General features: G+C 38.8%; 1 protein-coding gene across 3 annotated transcripts in view; it reads left to right on the top strand.

Moving 5' to 3' along the window:
• The first annotated feature begins 1,111 nt into the window (after window positions 1–1,111).
• The window catches only part of EML5 (EMAP like 5), a 126,083-nt gene continuing 101,310 nt past the window's right edge, over window positions 1,112–25,884 (top strand). For all 3 annotated transcript variants that reach the window (XM_062576120.1, XM_062576121.1, XM_062576123.1), the window contains exon 1: window positions 1,112–1,308. In XM_062576120.1, the coding sequence (XP_062432104.1) occupies window positions 1,112–1,308 (197 nt within the window). The remainder of the gene's footprint in view (window positions 1,309–25,884) is intronic.

Genomic DNA, 25,884 nt, shown 5'->3' with positions numbered 1-25,884 from the left:
CTGAAGGTAATGGGAAAATAAGTGGGTTTATTTTCGATTGTCAAGCCAGAATAACTACCCAGGAACTTTTAGAACAAGTACTTTAACTCTTCAGCGCAAGGCGGTTTGTGCAGCCGCGCGAGGCCCGGCTAGGTCGCCAGCCGGACGCTCTTCCCGGTGTTTTGCTTGGCGGGGCAGGAGGGCGCGTTTCCGCGGGGGGCCGCCGCGCTCCGGGAGGCCGGAGGCCGTCTCCCACCCGCGCCCTCCTCGCCCCGTGCGTGGCGCAGGAGAGCGACCGCTTTGCCCCGTAGCCTGCTTGGCGATCTAAGGATGACAGAAGTTGCATCATCTTCCTATTTTACAGACGGGGAAACTAAGGCACGGACGAGGCGCGGAGGGAGGGGGGCAACTTCTGCGTGCTGCAGGAGGCAGGCGGGGGGCCTACGGGCTAGATGTCTGTCATTAAAAATGACGGCTGGCATTTTGCTCCCGGACGAAATTCAGCTAGCACGCGGGGGGCCATTTGTGCACCCGGCTGCCGGTGCAGGGAGCGCGGCGGCGGCTCGCGCGAGCTGCCGAAAGCCGGGCAGCAAGCGGCTCGCGAGAAAGCGCCGTGCTGCGGGAATGAGCAGCAAAATAACGCCACCCGATCGGGGCTGGCGGCAGGCCCGCGGCGAGCCGAAGGGGAAAGGCGTGAGCGGAGCAGGCCCGCAGCAGGCCGCGGGGCGCCGCCCGCGGCAGCGCCCCCCGGCCCCCGCGCGGCGCTCCCGGCGGCGGCGCGCAGCCCCGTCACGCCGCCTGGCGGCGCTGCCCTCGGCGCAGGCGCAGGCGCAGGCCGGGCGGGGGGGCCGGAGCGGCGCCGCGCCGCGCCCTCGCTCCGCGTCCCGGGCGGCGTCTCGGCGCAGCCATGTCTGGCGGCGCGGGGCGGCGAGGCGCGCTCGGGCGGCTGCGGCGCCCTCTGTGAGGCGGCGGCGGACGAGCGGCGGCGGCGGGCGTTCATGTCGGCGGCCAGGGATTAGCGAGGCGGACAGCGAGGCGAGGCGAGCGGAGCGGAGGGGGCGGCCGGCCCGTCGCCCCCTTCCCGCGGGGTCTCCGGCGGCGGCGGCGCCGAGCCGTACCCGGGCGGCGTGACATGGCTGACCGGAGCGCGCCGAGCTGCCACCTGCGGCTGGAGTGGGTCTACGGTTACCGCGGCCACCAGTGCCGCAACAACCTCTACTACACGGCGGCCAAGGAGATCGTCTACTTCGTGGCGGGGGTCGGCGTGGTCTACAGCCCCCGGGAGCACCGGCAGAAATTCTACCTGGGCCACCAGGACGACATCATCAGGTACCGCCGGCGGCGGGCGGGCCGCCTCCCGCCCGGCCCCGCCGCCGTCCCGGGCCGGAGCCGCCGTCTCGCCCCGTCTCCGCTGAAAATCCCCCTCGCGCTGCGCGGTCAGCGCGGGGAGGATCCGGCGAGAGGATCGAAACGGATCAAGGGCGGGCAGCGCTGCAGCCCCCCCGCCCCGGCCGGCCCGGCCCGGCCCGGCCCGGCCCCGGGCGCCCCGAGCAGCGCGCCGTCGGGGCGGCTCGGGGACAGCGGCTCGCTCGCCGCGGGGCTGAAACTTGTGCGGCGGGACGAGCCCCGGCCGAACCGGCGGCGAGCGGGCCGCAGGGCGAGGAGGAGGAGGAGTAGTAATCTGGTGCGTTTCCTAAAGTAATTCCGCTGCGGAGGAGGTTAATCTGCAGCAGGTGGACCTTTGGCTGGCGTCTGAAAAGCGGCGGTTACGTGCGGAATTAGCGGCGCGGCTCTAACTCACGCAGCTTTCGGGTGAAGCTGAAAACATCAGCCATTCTTGCCAAATTGAGCCTTCTCCTCTAGTTTATTGGTTCAGTTTGTGGTGAATGTTATCGGGTGCTGAAGTTCATAAAAATAATTTAAAAAATAGCGCTGTAGATGCAGAAGAGGTGCGCTAGTGTTGTTTCTGAAATGTATTTTCCCTCTAAGGATGTTTTTATATGCCCTGGTGATATCAGTAGGAGAATGTGGGGAGTATGAAGGGCAGATGCAAGCCTGAGTCATCAATCTTTTCCCTTCCAGTAGGTGTCATTGCGGATGGGTTTTTAATACTGATTTCTTATGCTTTTTCTGTTTGGGTGAGAGTTAGCAGTAACCAACTGTGTAGGTAATTCACTGCACAAAATTTGTTTCTATGATGCTGAGTGCTCCAAATCATACATTCTGCTTGTGTCAGACATGAGTAACAGGTATTGCACGCGGCAAGTAAAAGGGATGCTACGTCCTTCGTGCAAGATTTTATATATATTAGAAAACTTTGCCATGGTGGCCATACATTTCTTGGTTTTAGTTTTCTTCCTGAAGAACTTACTGGTAGTTTTGTAAGTATGACTGTTAGAGTCTATTACAAGGCTATAGTATATATTTTTTTCTTAGTGTTAAAAATGCGAAGAGGAAAGTGGGCAGACAATATGCCGTGATAGAATGCTGCACTGTATGTATTGGATGTAGAATCAGAAGTTTGAATCACTATCATTTGCATCAATATCTACAGTTTTGACTTACTCACCCTAATGCAGGGAAAGGTATTTTTTTAAGAACTGTTAGCACCTCTGATGTCTGGTGGTGTGGGAAATCCAGATCCACAACTGCCCATTGCGCTAAGGGAGCAGTACCTCATTACTTGTTCTAATCTAAGGCTCAAAGCTGCCAAAGTGTAATATTATACATTTAATGCTGTGTATGCACTACCATTCCTCCTGGTGCTTCCAGATGACCGTATTGATTTCAGTAGGACTTCTCACACCATAGGAATTAATGTGGTTTGAACTACAAGGTTCAAGTTTACGGTTTCCTATGGTAACAGCTTTTTGATGTCTCTCTCTCAGCTTTGGTACAGTGTGCTAGTTTTTGCCGAAATGTGACTGAACTTATTATTCAGAATGCTACCAAGAGTGAGAAGATCTGATAAAAGTAGGAAAAATCAGGGAGAAATAATGCAATGACTTTATCTGATTTCTTGGGGGTTGTACTTTGATTTATATGGCACCGTGATCAAGCATACTAGAGATTCTCCTGCTTGCATTGTACTGATGTTGAGAGAATGTAAAGCTATTTCAGTTTTCTGCAATTGGAATATTGCATGCTTCTTAAATTTACAGAAGCTATACAGAACTGTTAGCATGCTTAAAGAAGAATATTCAGTTCAAAGCAGCATTTTTTTCTAATAGTAAGATTATACTTGCAGTGATCAGCACTTCAGTTTCTGCCCTTTTTCTAAAAGCAGCATAGTGCTATTTACATGCTAGCATCCTATGTTTTTCATAACTTTATGAGTACCTGATGATGTTAGTTCGTAGTATTTCAAGCAGTTGCAGTAAAGTCAGATACTAAAGTGAATTTTTTAAAGATGGGTAGCAAACTGAGGTTATATAATACAGTAATCAGTATTGTTTCATTTACTCTCTGAAGATGTCAAATTCAGTATACTGCAAAAATTTTAATATGCTTAGTGAGCAAGTACCATATGAATTCTAAGACTTCTGTGATGTTTTAGAGTATGAAATTGCAAGCATGACTGCTTACATTTATACAAATAAAGGGTCTCATTTGTAAAAGCAGGCCTGATATCTGAAATCTTACGTATTTAAAGAATCAAACATGAGTGAGCCCAACTCTAGCCACAAAGATTAAACAACATAGATCGTGTGCTACATGGTGATATTACTAGTCCTCTTCATTATAAGAACCTTTATATCGTTATTACACTTTGTATAGCATTCTTATTTTAAGGAACAGTGGGAAAGAGAGGAATTGAAATCCTTAAGTCTGAGATCAGTGCTTTATTTTTAATAGTAGACAGTAGTATTAAATTAATGAATGGATTGAGAGTATTTTCCTTAGAAAAATAACCTTTCCAGCACCAGTAACTAGTTTGGCTTCTTCAAAGAGATTTTTACATCTTTTTATTAAATGAAAATGTAGGAACCTGCTCTAAGATTTTTATATGATTAGATGCTTTAATGTCATTTATTTTCAACATAAACATCTAATCTTAATCATGTTTCCAACTGTAACCTCAGTTTAACCCTGTGGTTTAATTGCATGCTGAACAGATTAGAGTTTCTCTCTGTGTTTTGTCTTTCGATTCCATCAGATGTTTTTTGTAACAGAAGAGCATAACTAGGGTCACTTAGATTTCTTTATCTAGCAGAGATGTACAGAATATAATGCTTTAATGCTTGTTCAATTCAAAGAACAAACTAGTAAGAGAATCTGTTATTCAGCTCCAGTCTATCTCAAAAGGATTTTTTCTTGCTTTCTAGTGATCTTTCCATTTTAACCCTTCTGAGAATTAGTTTCCAAAAATCAACCCACTATTCTTGGGGATAGATAGTCTTATTTCTATCCCATTTCTTAAGCATCTGCACACTTTTACTGCTGAGTGTGTAGACACTTGTGGAAGGTGTCGCTCTAGCTGCACAATGCTTTGGAAATTTTTATCTTTTGGGAGTGCCAGTAACTGAATTCTTCCTTGAAAGTTTTACTGGGTTTTATGTGAGGGAGTAAATTAGGTAAATAAAACCTCAGCTACTTTAGCTTATTTTAGTTCTATAGGAGTGTCCACATTTTCCTTATACTCTTTTGTATTTTAGCCTGACAAAGAAATGGCATGAACATTCACTGTGCATGTAGAAAATAAGATCCTTTGTCCAACCTGGGCTGTGTATGTGTAGGAGATACTGATTTTGGAATTGCCACTGCAAAGTTACTGATTTAAACTGTGTCTTCTGTAGGATTTCATTAACTTAAAAACCAGTTTGTGAGATGTAGATTAGTTTGCTTTATAATAGAGAGAGAGCAGACTGTGTCTCGGTATCTTAAGGTTAGATTTTTCCTTTCTTGTCTCTTTGTAATTTCAGTGGTTTAGGGAGGCATAGGTTATTTTCTGTAGATCGTTCTTCCCATGTCTGAGAGCTTTTAGTAGGGTCATACTTAATCCTGATCTGTATAAAGACTTCAAAAGATACCCACTCTCAGAGTATTGTCATACTGGAAACTGATGCTTGTGTACAGGTTTCTTATTTGTCTGGGCAAGATGACATATAGGATTCAGTTTATGAACTTTCCCTTTCTGTGGTAGATGGGAGGAAATTGCAAACTGTGGACTCGTCTACCTTTTTAATGGCTATTTGCTGAAAGGATCCTCTGATGTCACCAAGATTATTGTCTATGCATTTTTTTTCCCTTAGGCAAGCTCTGTGACTCCCTGTTCATGAGCCTTGGAGTATTGGAATTTTACTGGGAATCATTTTCTTTTCTTTTTTTAATATCAATGATTCTAGTTAAATCAAAAGCAGCAACTAAGATGCTTCTTTTTGAGATCTTTAATAGACTTGGCAAAAATACAGAATTTGCTTTCCCTGACATCTGTCCTTCACTTCAAACTGTGACATTGATTTTTAATCTAACCTTGTGGGCTGGCACAAAATATCCACGCAACCATCCACGTCAAAGGAAGAAGAGGAACTACGTTTCTCTGTAAAAAGGACACAAATTGAGAGAGGGGGAAAAAAAGAAGAGTTATTTCTCTCTCTCTCTCTCTCTCTCTCTTTTTTTTTTTTTTTAATATCCATCACGAATTAACCAGCAAATAGTAGTACTGTTGTATATTCTTCCTAGCACTTTGATCACTGGTAAACTGTGACTCCTTTGTTAAGATGCCTATGATATATTGAAGTTTTGTTACTGAAGGTAATAGCTGGCACATCTCGTACTAGAAAAACTGCTTGAATTTGTGCTGAAAATGCCATCTCTAATTCTGCTGTAGACCAACCATAGGCTGTGACTGATAAATTCATTTTCCTACTCATCTTGAAGTCTGTACATTTTCCCTTTCCTCAGACTGAGATAGGGGAGAGAAATCATGCAGTGTCTACACCAGCTGTTCGTATAGCTTCCTATTTTCAGGGCAAGCATAGCTTCAAGAATTTTTCAGAAAAGTCTCTCAAAGGAGACTTTTCTACCTATTGTTGTACTCTCAAAGTTAGTCTAACTTAGAATATCTAAGAAATACTCTGGCAGTGTCAATGCTACCAGTGTCAGTGCCACGTGTTGTCCATGTGGTAGGTCCAGGCTTCCACTGTGGCTCTTGACAGTGGTTTGCAGACAAATTTTAGTAGTGCAGTGATTAATCACATTCTGGTTTTGAATGATGGCTTTAGTCTTGTCCTCACCCTCTTGTTTCATTAACTATGCGCTGTTAAAACTTCGGATAAATAGCTGTTGGGCTTCATCTGTGAAGATACTCTTTATTTCCACCACCCCCTTATATCCCTGTGCTTCCTTTTGTTCCTTTTTCATTCAATCCACCACATCAGAGAATATTATTGAAAGAGGAGAATTTTGTTCTCAAACAAGAGCCAGACAGAATGTTTCACAAGAATGGAGGAAAAATTATTTTATTTTCTTCTTTGCCAGTCTCCAGCCTGAGATCCACCCTAGTGCTCAAACCTCAATGAGTAATTAAAATAATTGAAAATTAGAGTATTTGCTTTCAGAGTTATCTTGTTCTTCTCTAGGATAAATGACCTAAACCCAAATGACAAGGACATGTGTCAAACAGTAGAACCATGTGTGGCTACAAAATTTCATCAGATGGAATTCTGTCAGCTGGTTTGGCAGCAGATTTACCAATTCTCATCAGGAACTTCGCAATTGGTTTTGTATTTTGGATGTCAGGGAATATAACTGAATGCATACCATAATTGCCATTTTAGATTTTTGCTTGATTATCCAGTGGTGAGGCTGGGAATGTATTCCCAGTAGTTATACACACATATACAACACACATTTGTGACCGGTCACACAGATCAACATGGACAGACGCGCTCCACACTCATATGAACAGCACCAGCCTCATCCTATTCCCCTCTATGGCTGATCAAGAGGAAGATTTGTGGAACATACATGTGTGTACTATATGGATCTGTCCAGTAGCTAGGCTTAGACACTTGGTCCACACAGTAGCTGGTTTGTGGATCCCTAGCCTTCCCAGTTGCTGACATGTGGACATATGAGCTTTTGAGGCCCACAGCCTCACTCTGTTTGCTGGTACAATCAGTCTCATACACACAACACACACAGTGGGCCAGTAGCTGCCCTTGGGTGTACAGCCCATCCAGTAATGGTCCTGGATCCTCACTCCTCTCAGGTACCTCATCCCTAGAGACACAAAGACAGACACACATAGGATCTTGGTGGATCCTCAGACCATGTGGTCTCTGCAGAAACTGGCTAGGACTCCCCCGGTCCCTCCATGTCCCTCTGTGGTTGCATGGCCAGACAAGCGTGCTGACCAGTGAGTGACCTGTTTACATACAACTAGCCTTTTTAATCCCCTTATCTCTAGTTGCCCATGTTTATTCCTCCCCAAATCACCTAGATCACACTTTCTCCACTTTTAGTTCCTCTTCTAAACATCCCATAATAAGTCTTGTACAATCCCCAAATGCTCTTCCCCTGCATTCCATACTGTGTCCCATACTCCCAAGCAGTAATCCACCTTTTAATCCCAGTGAGATTAAAGGGATTCCCCTGACTCATCTTGATGGGTTTCACACCTGGTCAATGGGGCTCATGGCTCTCCTGGACCAACTCTGGGATGAGCCCTGACACCCTTTCCCTGAGCAATGATTTGGGTTCCCCTCACCTGCTGTTGCACCTCTGTGCCTCTGTGTGGTTGCAGATAAGTATTTTATCATATAACCCAATGTTCTTCTAATCGGAAGTAAAACCAGAGAGGGCCAAACCATCCTCTCTCTTTACACATCACAGGTATCTGTTTTATCTCCTGGGAGAGTTGTGCCCCTGGAGCAGAAGGGTTAGTGCTGCTGTAGGGTACCTTCTAAGAGGCTTGTAGGTCTGTGTGGATCTGATGTGTTGAGTCTTACAGTCCCACTTCTCAGGAATGGTCGCTGTAGGATCAGAGTAGCTCAGATTCAGGGTAACCCTGTGTAATCTTGTCTGGACCTGCGGGGGATTACCCTTCTCTTGTCTTATTTTTGTATCTTGGTGGCAGTGCTGAGATGTGTTTTGGTTCTGCAGGCTGGTGTAGAGTGCTTTGTTACTTCAGTCCATGGATAGATCTGTTCCCATCACTGTCCTGCATCATCAAGGGCTAGGACAACTAGCCTAAATTTTACCCAAAGTTTGAGTGATGACTGAGCCCTGTTCCTGGACTTGACAAGTTAACCCACTTTATTAATGAGGTGCATTTACGTGGGTAATCCCTTTTCCCATATCATTAGCATTTCCATTAAAAGAAAACTGCTGTCCCTGTGTAAGCCACTCTGCAGTACAAATGATGTGGAAAAGCTCTGGCAGTTGCAGGGCTGTTGTTCCCTGAGGTTCCCTGCTCCAGTCCACGTTCTTTGATCTCAACAAAGGTGTTCTGCACTTCAAATACTGCCCAAAGGACCACCCAGTTCCACACACAACGTCCGCCCAGCCCTTGACATATAAATAGATACAGGCATAGATACAAACACAGACCAATATACTTCCCAGATCACACCAACCAAACAATATGGAGGAGCTAGTTTGCTATTAGTGCAAACTAATTCTTCTCCAGTACGGCTCTGATGGTTTCAGGGGCTGTGCTTGCCTGAAGTTCCTTTGTCCAATCCATGTTCTTTAATATCAGTTAGGTTTTGCAATTTAGATTGGAATTCCATATATCCTGATGCATTACTCCACAGCCCTTGATCCATAACATATAGATACACCTATAGATACATATATAGATGTAGCTACGTATACCTCGCAATTATTTTAATTAAGCAATGGATGGACTGCTCATTTTACCATCTCCAAAAAGCAACTCTTTGGATGCCATGTGCATTCCATATCCTTTTTTCCGAGCAGTAGTCTTTGTTATTTATGGAAACTAACCTCCTAAATTATTTCTACAGTCATAGTCTTTGAAGAAAGCTGGTCATTCGCCTTGAATCCTTTAATGAATTTACTGAGGGAAAACAAGAACAAAACCCATATCATGGTTATGCCTGTAATCTGGAGTGGATCACATACAGTAACAGCTCAAAATGTTGCTTGGGTAATACTTGGAAATTCTACAATGTGCCTGCAACCTGCATTATTAGGGGTAGTCATAGGAAACAAATCTTTGTTCTGAAGTCCCACAGGAGGTCTTTGGTAAAGTGTCTGTCCTATTTAGCAAATGTTAGGTCAAGAAAGTGTGGGATAGTATTAAAACATGCGTAATTTTGAGCACCAGTTTCTGAGTTTGGAAAGTCTGCTAAGTTGAAGCTACCTCTGGCATCTTGCAGTCAGTAGGTTTTGCGCGTGTGCCTTTGATTTGCTGCAGTCACAGGCTGACAGTGAAAGATATATGCAGCATTTTCACCTGTCTGTTCTCAGTAGCCACACACCACTTTATTCCCTGACAGCAAGAAGTACACAGAGTAGGTAGCTGCAGCAGCAGCAGTTGGCACAGGCCACCTCCTATGGGACACTTGAGTCTGAGATTTATGGACGAGTGGATGTATATCCCTTCATGGGATGGTTGCATGCCTTGTCATTATGTCAGGTCTTTGAAAAAGGAAAATTAATGCTATTTTGCATGAGGTGAGGTAATGCTTCTTGGGAAGGAGGCAACGTTAACTGAGATGAGATTCTGATAATCCTGCAAGGAGAATGAAGTGGTCTTGTCTACTGTTGATGCAGGCCGGAAAATCTGAGCAACAGAATGAGAAACACAGAAGGAAAATCGTCTACCAGTTTCCTACTGAAGACTGTGAAACCAGCTATACACAATTACAAGCAAGTTCAGAGTTAGTAACACAAACAATAATCTTTGTGTCTTCTGTGATACTGTCCGTTTGGAGACCTTCCCCATGTTAGGAGAAGCCTGCTGTATTTCCTTATTCACTGAAACCTTCTGGACACTGTAATGAAGACCCTACATTGAAAACAAATGACTGTTCACGCAGAGAAATGATTGTCCAACCAAAACTCAAACCGAAGCCCAAGTAGCTTGGTTCTGAGAGCTTCAGGAATCTGACAGCAGACGTCCGTTTTCAATCTTCTTCCCACATGCAAATTCAAATAAAAGTCATTTTATGTAAGTCTATATTTAGTTAAGGAAACTCTTTTGAAATTCTATTTTCATAAAGAAAAGTAGGCAGAATAGATTCAGTGTTTGTTGTATAATGGAATATTTTTCTGGGAAACCTGGTAACTTTAATAGTGGTAATCATGAGAAAAATATGAGAATGCCATTTTGAGTAGTTGAACACAGATAATTCTTTGCTGAGAAAACAAAATTAAAAGGCAAAATGATCTGAACCTTGTATCTGAAGAAGGTCTTTACATTTTGAACAGCAGAGTTTCTGCTGTGTACACAGCTCACTAGGACTGCTGAGGAAATTCTGTGAAACTTCTGTCCTGTGAACTTGTGTAGTCAGAAGATGTTACCATTGATGTACTTGTACCTTATGCAGAAACACAGGTAGCCAAAGATCTAGTTAATGCAAAATTCATTTTGGCATACAGTGATGCACAGTAGCAAGACTTTGAAAGCTGTCCCCATGCTTCTTCACTAGTTTGTCCTGAGTATCAGTACTAATGCAAGAGCCCTGATTTTTTAAACATACTCAGAGGGGTCACAGCTGTTATAACTGATCATACGGTTGAAATAGTATGGAAATTATTGAAATAATATGGACATTGTCTCTTGATAATGTCGCTGTGAGTACAGACAGAGGTGGTAAGCTCAAGGTGGAAACTATGAGACTCGCAAAATAGATATAGTGAGAGAATTGACTGCTTCTGTTAATTCAGTTACTGCACCTGTTCTATAAATCAACAGAGAATGTGTATTTGTGGACATGGTTGATATGTATTGAAAAAAATTCCATGTTTACAGGGTGAGGAGAATGTCAAAGAAGTCTGTGCTTTCACTGAAGCAGCACCAGAATTTCTGAGGCCATAGTAGATCATTAGTTCCAAGATGCTTGAAGGGACTTTGACTTGTTCAAGTCATTGTTTTTGTTCTGTTTTCGGGCCAAGATCTCACAGAGTTTTTAGAAGATCTATGATGTGTAAATACTGTTTAATTTCTTGGAGAAATAATTAATACAAATCTGACATTCACATTTCAGAGATTAATTATGAGATGCTAAAAGTAATATGCATTTTTGAAAGAAAAAGCACTTCTGTGTACTTTTAAATTAATTATTAGAATTTGGATTTTTTCTCTGGTGTAGTAGCCAGTGATGAAAATGAAAAATTAGAATTTGAAACTCTAGTCACTCATCGATGAAAAATTGGGAGCTTATAAAATGAAGGAAATAAGTGTCTTAAATATACCTAAGAGCCTGTAGTTAATTAGCACAAATCAAAAAATATGCCATTTGGTGAAAGTGAGTGAAAATATCATACATAAAGACAGAAGATTGGCACAAGTATACAATTTTGATATCTGAGAATTGGGTAAGCATATCTGTTCACTTTGTGTGAGAAAATGTGCTCTGAAAAGAAGAGCAGGCTCAGGAGTTTGTCTCTTCTCAAAAGCAGCAGCTGAAGGATTGTTCTTCGTTGTCATAGCTGATGAGAAGCTTGGGTTCTTGCTTTGAAGAGACAAAGCAATATAATGGTGAAATCATTTAGTGTGTTTAATTGCAAGAGTTTTTTTTTATAGCAACCCGAATAAATCAAATAGGTTAAATTAGCAAGACAGCATACTATTTTGTGACTGGGTTATTTTCCCTATTGAATAGGGAAAATTTTGTAGGAAAATTTGGAGGAGTTGATTTTTCCAGAAAGTTTAGATTTTGCATTAAAAATCAGGTCTTATTCTTAGTTTTTTCTAGGTTTATATGTTGCCATGTTTGTCTTATTTATACTAAAGATAAATCCATTTACTCTCACTTTGTCATCTGCAGATGTTCTTTAAGAGCATAATCAGTTTATTTCCCTCCATTAAAAAATTCCTGTCTTAATGGGACCTAAATTATGTCATAATTAAACTAATCAGTTCTCTTATGAGCCTCTAACTCAAGTATCTGTTGACTGTTTATCAGTCAAAATGGTATTTCTTACAGCAAAAGTAATTACTAGTAGAATGAGTGAGATAATTGCTCTGATGACCACTTTATTTCATTCAGTGGTTCACAAGGACCAAGTCACAATTAATCTCTGTCCATTTTTTTATGTTAAGTGACCTCAAATTTTCTTGTGCGTAAAACTCGGGAGGGAAAATTTGCTTTCATATCTCAGATGGAGAGAGAATGATCTGCTTTTTCCTTGACAAAAGCTTTTTTGATAGTTTATTAAAGTACTTTTCCTTGGCATCACTCCTAACTACCTACTAAATACCTCCTAACACATCCTACTAAATAAATTCGCAGTTGAAGCAGATGTGCAGAAAACTGGTAGGGCTCCTTATAAAAAGTTGTTTCTTTGTAGAACTGTTCTCTTGAAAACCACCATTTTTTCATGCTGCTTCCTCTTCTGCAGCAATTCAGGTGAGCAGCTTTGAATTTATATGCATATGTATTTTATCAGATTTTTCTCCTGGGGTGTAGTATCATGCTCCCTTGGTCAGTTTGGGAGGGCGGTGCTATGATCAGGATTCAGATGAGAATTTTCTACTCCTTAGTGGAACATGGCATAAATCTTCTGAAAATGGAACTATACAAAAGTCTTTGAAGAAGTTCTTACCTACCAGGTAAGAAAGAAGAAACCCCTGTTTGACAGAAGGAACAAGTGAGGAGACAAGGTATGAAGAGGCATATCTGTTTTACAGGGGCAGCACCCAGATGAAGGCATCTATTTCCCTGCAAACTCTACTTGAAATTCAGTTATTCTGTTTCTGGACATTGCTCAGAGGCTCTGTCTTAAGAGCTTCTCTTCAGAGGGTGTTTGAAACTCCAAGCTCTCCACTTGCCAGTTGAAAGGAGGACTAGGCTTTCATTCATTCTTTCATTCTTGTCATGATTGTAGGTAGTTTTGGAAGACAGTTTCTGTTGGTCCATTTCTGGCCTATGCTTCTTCCTGAATGTTTCTAAATTAAGGCAGCAGCAGAAAATCCACCTGATTATTGACTGCCCATACATGAAGCTAGGAATCGTTAAATTGACCAAAGTCTTGTTAGTTTTGTTTGGTGATTTTTTTTTTTTTTTCCTTAGCAAAAGTTTATGGATAACATGAGATGCTGTTTGTGGGTAGATTAAGACATTGCTTGCTTGTTTTATCATATGTAGAAGAATTTCTTAATTAGTGATTCTTCGTATGTCAGTGGAGTGGACTCATGGCATCTTTTTATATGCTATGTGCTAATTAATTTTTCGGTTCTAACTTTATAAGATAGCATACAGAACACTTCTTGGAACTATTCTGGGATATATGTATTGTATCAGGCAATATGTAGTAGATATTGTTTGCGAGATTTATTGTTGAATTTTAATTATTTTTTAACCAAAAGTTATGTTTGTCATCTTTTTAAAATTTATTTTGCTTGGATTTAATTGGATAAAATGAAATATTTTGGGAATAAGTATGCCTTACTACTTACTTACTAATAAGAATAAAGTAGTTCATGGATTCGGTTTTGAAATGGAACTGGAACGTGCTTGTTGTTTCATATGCATGCATAGCATTAAACTACTTAATTAAAACTACATAGATATAAATATCAAAAAATATCCACCAGAGATGAACGGTTAAAACATACCGGAAGTTGATTAAAAGAGATTGACACAGCAAGGAGCTACAGGCTTGCAAACTTGCCTTCATGTTTCATGCTTTTCATAGCCAGCAGTCACATCCCCTTCTGATCTGATTCTGTCAGCACTCACAGCCAGGGTCAGATCGGGTCAATACAGAAATGAGAAAACATCTTGGTGCTGTAGGAAATGCTTTTCTTGAATTGAAGTTGGCTCTTTTTCTGAGAACTACTGCGACAGCATGAGGTTGTAGGACAGCATGTCACAGAAGAACAGGAAATATTACTGAAGGCTTAATAATATTTGATCATTAAAAATTCAGAAGCATTTTATGTAGAAATTCTGAGGCCTGCCGTGTTCTTTGCATTTCTCCAAATTGCAATCAAAGTAATTATATTGCTCCTTCACTACATTTTAGGTGTTTTCATTTGTTAGTCATCCTCTTAATACGTGAAGGAAAGTAGAAAATGTACCTGGCTGATTTCTTTTCATAACAGCATTATTAAGTTAACTTATTACTGTGTTTACAGTGTTGAAATGATAGCATACATAGTGATAGGCAGTAGCTGGATACGTTTGAATAAAATAGTACTTCTGAACGGTTTGTCTGAAGTCAATGCAAAATTAAAAATGTCTTTAATTACGACAAAATCAGCTTCAGATTTGAAAGTTAATTACGTAAGAGTTGATCTTTTTTTTTCTTTAAATGTTTAAGATTAAAAACAGTACACTAATCCTGTCTAACTTGTGGAAATTTGAGTTTAGATGTTAGTGTAATTTTTGACGTAAGTACTCTATTTTTTTTCAAAATACAAAAAACATTTTGAGAGAAAAGTAGAAATAATTATAGAACATCCTCCAAATTAGAAAGAATTAATACATCATCTAAAATTTTTGGTTTACATTGGCTTACATTGACATAAAACTAGAAAAGATAGATTTAGTTATACATTTTATAGTATTGCAAATTATTTTTTAATTCTCAATATAATTTACCATATTTTTAAAAATACTATATTCCAGTTACAGACAGAGTTATGTTTATGATTTAGGACAGTCAAATCCATCAGCAAAAATTTTCAAAGAAAAATAATTTATTATTCAAAAAGATCACAAAGCTGTCTAATTTGGATTGATAAAGATCAGTCATGTACTCGATTTAAAAATTTATATACAGACTTATATACTGAATTTTTTTAAGATACCTTTAAAATTATAATGCTATTGTAGTATTACCAATTGTATTGTTTTATTCACAAGAGATTTTTATTTTGCTTGGAAGTGCCTGGTGCTTTTGATGCTTTCACATGGCAGATAAAGTTACTGAGCACCTGGAATGACATACAATTATGTTATGGGAGCATAAGTTATGTGCCATTGTGTAAAATTTCCCCTGGCTATCTTAATAATTCAGTTAAGCGGCTAACCTAGATGCTATTGAATGTTTTCTTAAAAATAGATATAGTCAAGATTTTCTGCACAGTGAGATTCTGCTGTGCGTGCCATCCGGTTTAGTGTTAATTTCCTGGGCACATCAGTGGAACACCTTACAAAATATTATAGGTACATATAACTTGCATTAGGACTCTCAGATTGCCCTGATTACTACAGTGGCTACAAAGACGTTTATTTTTACAAGAAATTCATAGAGTCATAGAATCAGTAAGGTTGGAAGGAACCCCCCCTGCTCAAGCAGGATCACCTAGAGCATGTTAGACAGGGTTGCATCCAGGTGGGCCTTGAAGATCTCCAGAGAAGGAGACTCCACAATCTCTCTGGGCAACCTGTGCCACTGCTGTGTCACTCTCACAGTGAAAAAATTCCCCCTCACCTTCAGGCAGAACTTCCTGTGCTTCAGTTTCTGCCCATTGCCTCTTGTCCTGTCGTACGGGACAACGGAAAAGAGTTTGTCCCCATCCCCTTGACACCCTCCCTTCAGGTACTTGTACACATTGATAAGATCCCCCCTCAGTCTTCTCTTCCGCATGCTGAAGAGGCCCAGCTCTCGCAGCCGTTCCTCATAGGGCAGGTGCTGTAGCCCTCTGATCACCTTCGTAGCCCTACACTGGACTCTCTCCAGTAGCTCCATGTCTCTCTTGTAGTGGGGAGCCCAGAACTGGACGCAATACTCGAGGCCTCAGCAGGGCTGAGTAGAGGGGCAGGATCACCTCCCTCCACCTGCTGGCAACGGTCTTCCTAATGCACCCCAGGATACCATTGGCCTTCCTGGCCACAAGGGCCCATTGCTGGCTCATGGTCAGTGTGTCATCCACCAGCACTCCCAGGTCTTTCTCTGCAGAGCTGCTCTCCGGGAGGTCAGCCCCCAGCGTGTACTGGTGCCTAGGGTTATTTTTCCCTAGGTGCAGGACCCTGCACTTGCCCTTGTTGAACCTCAGGAGGTTCCTCTCTGCCCAACTCTCCAGCCTGTCCAGGTCTCTCTGAATGTCAGCACAGCCCTCAGGTATATCAGCCACTCCTCCCAGCTTGCTATCATCCGCAAACTTGCTGAGGAGGCACTCTGTCCCCTCATCCCGTCCAGAGTTGAACAGGATGGGACCCAGTACTGATTCCTGGGGGACTCCACTAGCCACAGGCCTCCAACTGGACTCCACACTACTGATGACAACCCTCTGAACTCTGCCTTTCAGCCAATTCTCAAGCCACCTCACTGTCTACTTATCTGATCCACACTTCCTGATTTTATCTAGGAGGATGCCATGGGAGAGTGTCAAAAGCTCTTCCCTCATCTACCCAGCCAGTCATTCCATCATAGAATTACCTAGCTCATTATCATCTGTATTGTTACTGTAGGTGTTATAATAATAATAGACATTACCCTTCAAAATACAGTGCTTGATTTGCAGCAAGGTCAAAATCAGCAGCAAAATGGCCTTAACCTTTGGTAGCGAATTATACGCTAGTATTGTTAAGACAAACTTGTGATGTCTGTCAGTCACATTCCAAAAGATATATTGAAATTTTTTGTGGTCTCTGTGTACTCACATGATAGCAACAAAACTTTCAGAGACTTACGGTTGACCGCCTTTACCTTTAAATTCCAGTCTTTGTGCTTCAGCTTGCTGTTCAGTTACGAACATGACAAAAGTGCTGTCAGAGTTACTCAGAAAGTGGACAAACTGTGTTACTTGTTAGTGGCTGACAGCTGATTGGAGTGAAATTAGTCTTAGAGACATCATCATCATCCTGTGAACATGAAGAAAATCTGTTCTTCAAAGGCCATATCTTTACATAGTACTATTATTTTAGCAATACGTGAGATACTACATTTCTATACTGCATCTGAAGGAAAAAAGTTTTGACCATTTCTGTTAGAAAAGTGAGTTTTCTTCATACTTTACTTAGCTTCTAGAGAATATCCATATTATTAATTCTCTGTTGAGGTACTGGATCTCTTCTACAGAGCAACTTTTCTAGACTTAATTGAAAAAGACTTTCTGTTAGCTGGAAGTCATCATTATTATTGAGAGATTTCTTGGTAGGCTTTTTTCTTTTCAGTTGAATCTGTAAGATAGTGCTTGATGCTTATCCTCCCATTAAAGCCTTGGATATTCAGTTTTTATTCCGGAAGATGCAGGGGACAATCCATCCAACAGTTTTTCCTGTTTTTCATGTTTCATGATACTCTCTCAAGCTTTTCCAGAGTATTTTTTCTTTGTAGTGCCTATTGCTTTAGTCTGCGTATTAAACAGTTGGACATCCTAACCGTTATGCTCAGATCAGTCATTCATTTGCTTTAAAAACATTGGTTACTTCCTCTGAAGTCAGAAAAAAAAAAAAAAAAGAAAAGAAAAAAAAATCTGATTCTAACTCCTGTCCTAATAATGAAGTCCAAGGTCTTACTGCTTAAATATCCATAGAGTCATCTGTAATGAATATTTTTAAGGATTTTCTTTTCTGTTTGGATGTATCTTAGTATTTTTTTTTCTGTGGAGGAAAACATTGTTTTGCTTGGAATGATATTCCTATCCTGAAGATCAGTGGATTAATACAAAAGCAATAATAACTGCTCTTGAGCTCTGAGTTGAAATGCTTCTTTTCTTGAACTGAGGTAAGCCATTTTATTCACAGGAATAAATTATTTTAGATAGTACAAATATTAACAGTATTACTAGATGTTAAGACAGGTTTGTGGAAATAACATACACTTCAGATTAATTCCAAGAGATTTCTTTGTGTTCCATTCAGCTAACCTACTGTTGGGATGCCTACCCGATCTCAGAGCCAGTCCTCAGTAAATCTTCACCTAGGCACAGGCTGCACTAAAAGTAATCCTAATTTTGGTAGCTAGTGGGTGGGATTTGTTGTTAGCGCAAGAGGACACTGAAGCTGACCTTGGAGTTCTCTTTAGGTTCGGATCTTCCTCTTCACACAGATTACTGTGATCTGTAAGTTGGACTGGATAACTGTTTAATTCAAACTCGAGAAACAAACATTTGCCTCATATTTGACAGAAGTACAGCTGTAGTGACGGCTATGAGAGCAGCATGATGCCTTCACAAGAGCCTTGTTCTCCCTAGAGGGGAGAGCCAGGCCAAAAAGATAATTTGTATCTTCTTCCCCAAGGACTCTCCATGGCTTCCATAAAAGTTACTTGTACAGGATGATGAGGACCCTTGCTTCCAGAAGAGAAGTTTTTTTTAAGGAGGTTGCTGACCAAGAACTGCATTTTGAGAAAAGTTCAAAGGTTTTATTACCATTTATAGTGTAGAATTCACTAGAATTTAATTCCAGTTTTCGGAATCCCAATTTGCTTTTGAAGGTAACCAGAGGCTGGAGGGCACTGGTAGAAAGAACGCAACTTTAAGGTTCCTGTGAAGCTTGAGGAAGTGATGTGCTAAAGTTAATCAAGAATTATGCTGTTTATCTTCCATTAATATGCCTTAGCAGACAAATATATGTAGATTTGAATTGAAATAAAAGCTGTCTGTCTTAAGATTGCTCTAACTACTGTTTTGTTTTCCCACTTCATTAAATCATGTAAGTTCCATATGCTTCTGAACTACATTTTTTCCAGCCATATTACATTCTAGCAATCTTAATCAACACAAATTTGACCAAAATTTGTTGAATAAATCAGGTTCTTGGAGGTGACTTAAATGTTTTGATGCATATTTTACCTAATAACAGTGTTGCAGTATCCTTTGGACTTCATAGTTGAAGAAAAAATAAAAAAGAATACTAAACTAGGATTTTAATAAGAAGAAAGAAGTTTATTTATTCTAAAGCAATCCTCTAAAACTGATTTAAATAGCTGGTTAAAAGGGTATTATAGACATTGTCAAAATAAATGAGCCAGTTGATGAGTAGTATTACTTAGAGGGAAGTCTTCATAGAGAGGATTAATCTGATTATTAAATTATTATAAGGCTGTATTTGCTAGACATATGCAGAAGATGATACATCACTGACTTTGCATAACTGTCAAGACCTACTGTTAATTGTAGAATACACGTGTTGTAATGTATTAGATATAAGATAAATAGCTTGGTTAGTAAAGGTGTTTAATTTATGACGAAAATATGCTCTACTTTTAGGGATTAAATTTCTTATGTAGAAAAAAAATATTTCAGATGATCAGATTGCTTGAAATTCCCTGCCACTTCACACCCCTCAAAAAAGAGAAACCTATCCAAAGAATTAGAGCTATAAATTTGAAGAGAATAATATGTTGTATTGAACAAATTGATTGGCTTTATAACACCATAGGTTGTGTACTTGCATTGATGGTTCAGCTAGATGTGTGACAGATAACATACAGGAGAATATTTCTTCTTATGTTGTGTTGACTCTTGGGTATATTATATCTGTGTATGTGTGTGCGCGCGCCTTCATAGAAGCTATATCATATTACATATTTGATGTAAAATAATACATTAATAGAAAGCTTAATTTGAGTGAAGAATTCAACTGAACTAGGGATAGAAGAGAAACAAAATTGTAGGAAATGACAGATGTAACAGTAAAGCAAGTGTGTCCAAGCTAAAAACAATGTTTATAAGGTGTCCATAATTATAGTAAAATCATTATGATCTCATCTCTAACTCATACTTTCCATTTTTGATTACATATTCTATTTTGTCTTTAGCAGAATTAGAATATGAAGTTTGTAGACATAACAACAGTTTTATAACTAAAAGACAAGCCAGAAGAGTTGTTTTACTGCTTTGTTTCTGTTTATGTAGTGCATTTTTTGTGACTAAAACTGCTTTGATATAATGTTGTAAATAATAGTAACTACAATTTTCTTCATTGTACATGCTTATTTTAATAGAAAGTCTTCTGAAAACCTTTTCTCAGGCTGTAGTAAAGATATCTACAAACTTTATACCTACATGCAGATACTCCTATACATTTTTCTAAAATTAACTGGAAAAAAATAACTAAAGGTAGAAATCACTTAAAAACTTGTAAGCAATTTAGTCATTTGAAGGTGAATGTGGACCTTGTCATTAGACTGATGACATGAGACGTGATGTCTCCATTCTATCAAAGCAGCGTGGACACAGAATGAGTGGATTAATTCTACGTTTTGCTTAGCTGACAGCTATATAAACCTCCTCCTGACTTTTAGAACTATGTTAATCCTCGTTCTCTGTTTATAATCCCTCTGCAAGAGCAAGCAAGGTGAATGATGCTTTAGCATTAGATCAAGACAAAGGCGTCTGACAGCATCTGGAAATTGCCTGAAGATTTACTGTGGTAAATGTGACACCTTAAGTTAGATTTTCTTCCAGAGTACTTGCATAGAAAGAACAGGAAAATTTGGAAAACTGGTAAAGGTTTGGGTTTGAATTTTTTAGATCTAGTTTGCATTTTAGATGATATTTGCATTTTTAATTACCATTTTAATTACATTTTTACTTTATGCTTTATCAAGTTCTACTTCTACCATAGAAATAAATATACTACAATACATAACTTTTGGAACATTATTCAGCAATAAATTCATTTATAAATAACAGAGACTTTATCTTTTACAGATTGCAGCATGTATTTATGAAATTACATTCCCTTATTGGAAATTATTTGGTTGAAGCCCTATTCTTGAGATAAATATAGTTTTAGAGCTGAAGATTTGCATTTTCTGTAAAATGATATTCATAAATGCCATTTATCCATTTTCTCCCTTGTGATGTTTTTTAGTAATGAAATTTGTGAGTCCACATGTGCCAACAACATTCTTTGCTTACCAAAGAGACAGAGACCTTAGAGTCCTTTGCAGGTGTTCTTGCAACTTCCCTTGCTTTCCTGTTTTGTTAATGCTTTTGGTGTATGGGGGGGAAGTTATTTTGTTTTAACAGACAGTTTCTCATTTAAATATTTCTGATATATGTCAGTGCTGTTGTTTGTGGTTAACAAGGCAGAAGGGAAAACTGAGAAATTTAAGCACTTCCTTTTGAGCATTCTGGCCTCCATCTAATTTGTATAGTTTTTTAAAATGGTAGTTCAGATGGTTGTCTCATTTTAAGTGCTACCTTGGCCCTTCTCAGCTCTCTGTGCATGAAGTTAGGTTTTGGAATGGTTAATTAAAGACAAGTATTATATATTTCTGTCTTTTCTTTAGGAAAGCACCTCTGACTAACGCTTGTGGGACATCTATAGACCTTGATGTTCTCATTAGCTCAGGAAGAAATTTAGGGATATGCAGTCACCAAAGTTGGCCAGATGAAGTCTTAGTGCTCTTTTCTACTCTATCTTTGTTTGTAATAAGATAGACTCCTGTGAAGCACAGAATATTATGCCTGTCTTACCTTATTTCATTAGCAACTCTCCCTTCGCCTTCTTCCCACTATTCCTTATTTTAAGCCAAGTGTTAATTTTATCAAGGTGACTCTATAAAAGAAAAACCTTTCAAAAGTTGACACTAGTGACTCCATTCTTGGATATTCAAAAATATTCCATATTCAAATAAGTTACTCATAATATGGTCCAGAGGAGAGAAGAATAAAATGCTGTTTTATCTATGTAGCTTGCTCAGAAATATGAAAGGAAAATGTGTAATACGCATTTTTTTCTTTATAATACTAGAAGATCTGATCTAATTTTCAAAAAAAAAAAAAAAAAAAAGAAGGAAAATTAATCTAGTACTTAAAAAGTATTGCAAATATATTTTGGAAAGGAAAAAACAGTAATGACAATATTAAATTTCTGACAGTCTTTTAAGATACTTTCAGAAAATGTGGTTTGAAAGTTGTACCATGATGATGGAAATTTTAGGAACAAGAAAATGTTGAGCCTCACACAAACTTATTTAATTAGCTCATAAAGTAGGGAGCATCCAATATATTTTTTCTCTGGAAAACATTTATGCTGGCTAACAGATTTGGAGTAAACACATCTTTGACCTTAAATCTTTTATTCTGTATATTTCTAATTTACAAATAGTTCAATGAGTTTTCTTGCACAGAGAAATTAGAGCAGTTACAATTGTGATACTGATTTCTGTCTTTCAGTTTCCCTTTCTCCCTGTATTTCATTGTAAGCATAATTTGAAATTAAATTTGAAATTCAGTGGCTACAGCTTGATAATCTTTAGTTGCGTTAATTAAGTAGTTCCTTAGATTGTCACCTGGTTAGAATGGGAATCAATATTTTCAATCTAATTCTGTAGTGCCTAAATTTTTAGCTATAATCGTTTTGTAGATTAGTATACTTTTACCAAGTGTATTCAGGAGTAAAGAACTGGTTTCTGACTTTGTAACTGGCAGATTACTGACCATATTATTTAACAGTGCTTCCTGATTTGGTAATGGATCTCCTTGGGACATCAAAGTATTTGACACAGAGAAGCTGAATAGCTGGATTGCTTCACCCTTTTAAACTATTGATAGATGATTGTGGTGTCTCTTCTTTGCCCAGGTCATGTTCTTTTGCATGCCTTATTATTATTATTTTTTTAAATGCTGTCACTGGGTATGGAGAGTGTTTAATGGTTGATGCCTAACACTGATTTAAAGAATGAGTCAAAGTCATTGCATTGTTTCATGAAGAAAGAACAAACTTGAATTTTTTAGGTGTATTCTATTCCTTGGTTACCTTCAGGCTTTGGTAGGTCACATTGTTGTGCCAGCTCTTGTTATAATCAGAAATAAGATATTGCTTCTTTTGTATGAACAGTTAACTAAAAGACAATGAGACATTGTCTTAGAAAGCAAATTATTCTCCAGATAATTTTGGAGATGTAGTATTTCAGATTTTTCTGAGCAACATTTGCAGAAATTTATTCAAGAGAAATTCAGATAAATTTGCACCTTTCTTATCCCAGGGGCATGTTAAAAAAAGAATTTTTCCTCTGATAGTGAAAACCTGGTGAGGAAGGTGTCAAGATCGTGTAGAATATTTGTTTTTAAAAAACCCAAAACACTACTACCATCACAACGTGAGTTCTCCTATCTTTACTGGAAAAATCATTCATATTTCAAAAGAAGTTTTGGAACAGATAAAAGGCCAAAGAGACTTTTATTTTTATTTTAACATTCTTTAGGCTACTTATAAACAAGCCGGTGGACCAAGGGAGTGAAGTTTTCCTGTTCTACCATCCTGTTAAAGTACTTTAAGGACCAGCTGAGCCTATAAATGACAACACGACGTATGTGGACTGTTTAAACGTTTCCTACAAAATAGATTTTGGTCTGTACTTCTGCTGTATGGTTCCTATTGGCGTGAGCCTAGACTTGTGAATTCTCTTGCATTGCTTGCTTGAGTGTTCTGCAAATAATTAGGAAGCCACAATCAGTATTTATAAGCTACTGAAATATGAGAGAGGAGGAAACTCCTTTGCAACATGTTTTCTGAGAACAGTTAACATCACCAGGTAGAGTGTGTGTGTTGGAGTTGGTTTAAAACTCATTTAAATGTTTGTCCTCAAGAATATGCATAGATTCATATGAAAGTGTCAACATCCAGATAAACTCTAGCTGATGGAGTAAATTTTGAGGACAAATTTCCAGGTGCTTTCTGAGAGCCAATAATTTTTTTTGTCAATCTAGAAAAGATGCCCTAATAAGAGTGTAGTACTTTATTTTATTCACTGAGAATGCAAAATAAACAAAATTTTAAATCACTCTTTACAAAACATATGTAAGATTTTGACATTTAGGATGAAAAAAGAACTGTCCTCCAATTTTTTTGTTACTCAGAAATGTGCAGATGTTTAACCAGAGCTGTTTGGAATTCAGTTTATTCAACACTGTATGCAATGACTGGAATGCTTACTGCTCCCTAAAATTATGTTCAACAAATTAAGATCTTTATGAGCTTTCACTGTAAATCTAAATTATCCTTTTCTTAGTCTACTCCTCAGCAAATTGAATAGTCAAAATGGCCCTTATTTTTTCTAGATAGATCTGAAAACAATATGTGAGGAGGATTTGCCTCACAAATTGAGAACCAGTTGGAGGTGTTTGAAAATAATGATGTCTTTTCCAATTAAAATTACAATAAAAGCTATTTTAATGTATTTCTTATCTTTTTCTAAAATAAAACCTCCTGTAGAAAAAAATACATTAAAGCAAAAAGTTTGAAATCTGACACATTTTAACCAAAAGTAAAAATAAAAAAAAAAAATCAAACTTTCAATGTATTAACTTAAAAGTTCAACATTGGAAAGCTTCTTCTTCCAATTTCTGCTTGTCTGTTATGGATCTCAGTGTTTTATTCTCAACTGGTGTGGGCAAGAGTGCATCAAAGTTTCTGGAATATCTAGATGGAGATCTTTGCTTTTATAAGAGAATGGAAAACACAACATGTCGAAAACTGTAGTTTTCAGAGCTGATGCCTTGCTATTTTAATTTTCTGAAATTATTTCAGAATAAACTTCAAAAATGGAAATTCTGATAGGTGCTTTTTGCTATATCTTAATGATAATGTATTATTTTTCAGTGAATGACAAATATATTCTGTGGGTAATAGACCTACTAGACTCTTATGACAAGTTTTACATTAGCCTCAGCTCTTAGTTCTTGTTATCCTAAAAACATTCAGACCTGATAAGATGAGAATTTGGAGCAGTATTGAGAGCAACCATGGCTGGATACAGCTTCAGTGATTCCTTTTTTTCCACCCCAATTCTGAACAGTTTATCAGTCTCTTATTTTAAAGTTTTATGATTGTACTATTTAAGAAATCATCAAAAAACTATCTGTGACATTACTGATGCTATGACTGTAAGTATATGGAAGAACCAATAGAGATGCTCCATGATGGATACTGTTTTCTTTTTTCCTATGGGATATAAATGTGTCCAGAGATGATCTATTTGAACTTGGGTAAGAAAAGTTTACTGAACTCTTACAGCTCTTCCTGATATAATAACCTATACAGTTTGACAGAAATGGTGTGCAGTTTCTCTTGTCATTCTTTCTTGGGGAAATGTGGGTAAGTGGCAACAAATAATAGAATATCCATAAGAAAGCAGAAGAAGTGTCTTAAAACTTCTGTGAATATTTAATGAAAAGATTCTTCTGGATTTTGTCATAAAAGCAATTTTATGTTTTTAGTTGTTAGTTAATAGATAGCTGAGATGCTATTATTTTATTGCAGTATTCTTTGTGCATTTTTGCTGGTGCCCTACTTTTATGAAGCTCACGAGTAGTCACATGAATGTATTCTCAAATTTTCATCCGGTATTGTTGCTAAGGAAACATCATCTTTAATACTGTATCCTTGTCTGCAGCCTGTCTGTATTAATCAGCACTTGTTAATGCTCAGGACAAAACAAGAAAAGATGAAAAAATGCTGATTTCTTTTATTATAAAAACAGTCTATCATGTAACGTTGTCCTTCATGATGCCTTGCCACTAAAAATCTAATACGAATTGAAAAGTCATATGCATGTCTCTGTTCCCATCCCAAACAGACATAATATTTACAGCTTTTGTACTTTTTTCAAGAGGAAAGCATTAATAATTAACATCATTTATCTAACATAGGTATTGTACAATGCATAGGTCTGTTCAAAATACTGGGAAATGCTTGAATGCTATTCTAGAAGGGAGTAAGAACCTTTTTTGTATAAAGTATAGAAGAGGAGCTTAAATACCTTAAATTGATAAAAAAAAAAAAATACTCCTTTTCAATATACTGTTAAAATTGTAATAATGAATGTTAGTGTGCTTTGAATGTTTAGCTAGAAAAGAGT

The sequence above is a fragment of the Rhea pennata genome, chromosome 5, assembly GCF_028389875.1.
Source record: "Rhea pennata isolate bPtePen1 chromosome 5, bPtePen1.pri, whole genome shotgun sequence".
In the NCBI taxonomy this organism is placed as follows: domain Eukaryota; kingdom Metazoa; phylum Chordata; class Aves; order Rheiformes; family Rheidae; genus Rhea; species Rhea pennata.
Note: the sequence above shows the minus strand (reverse complement) of the source record. Positions and strands in the feature narration are given on the sequence as shown.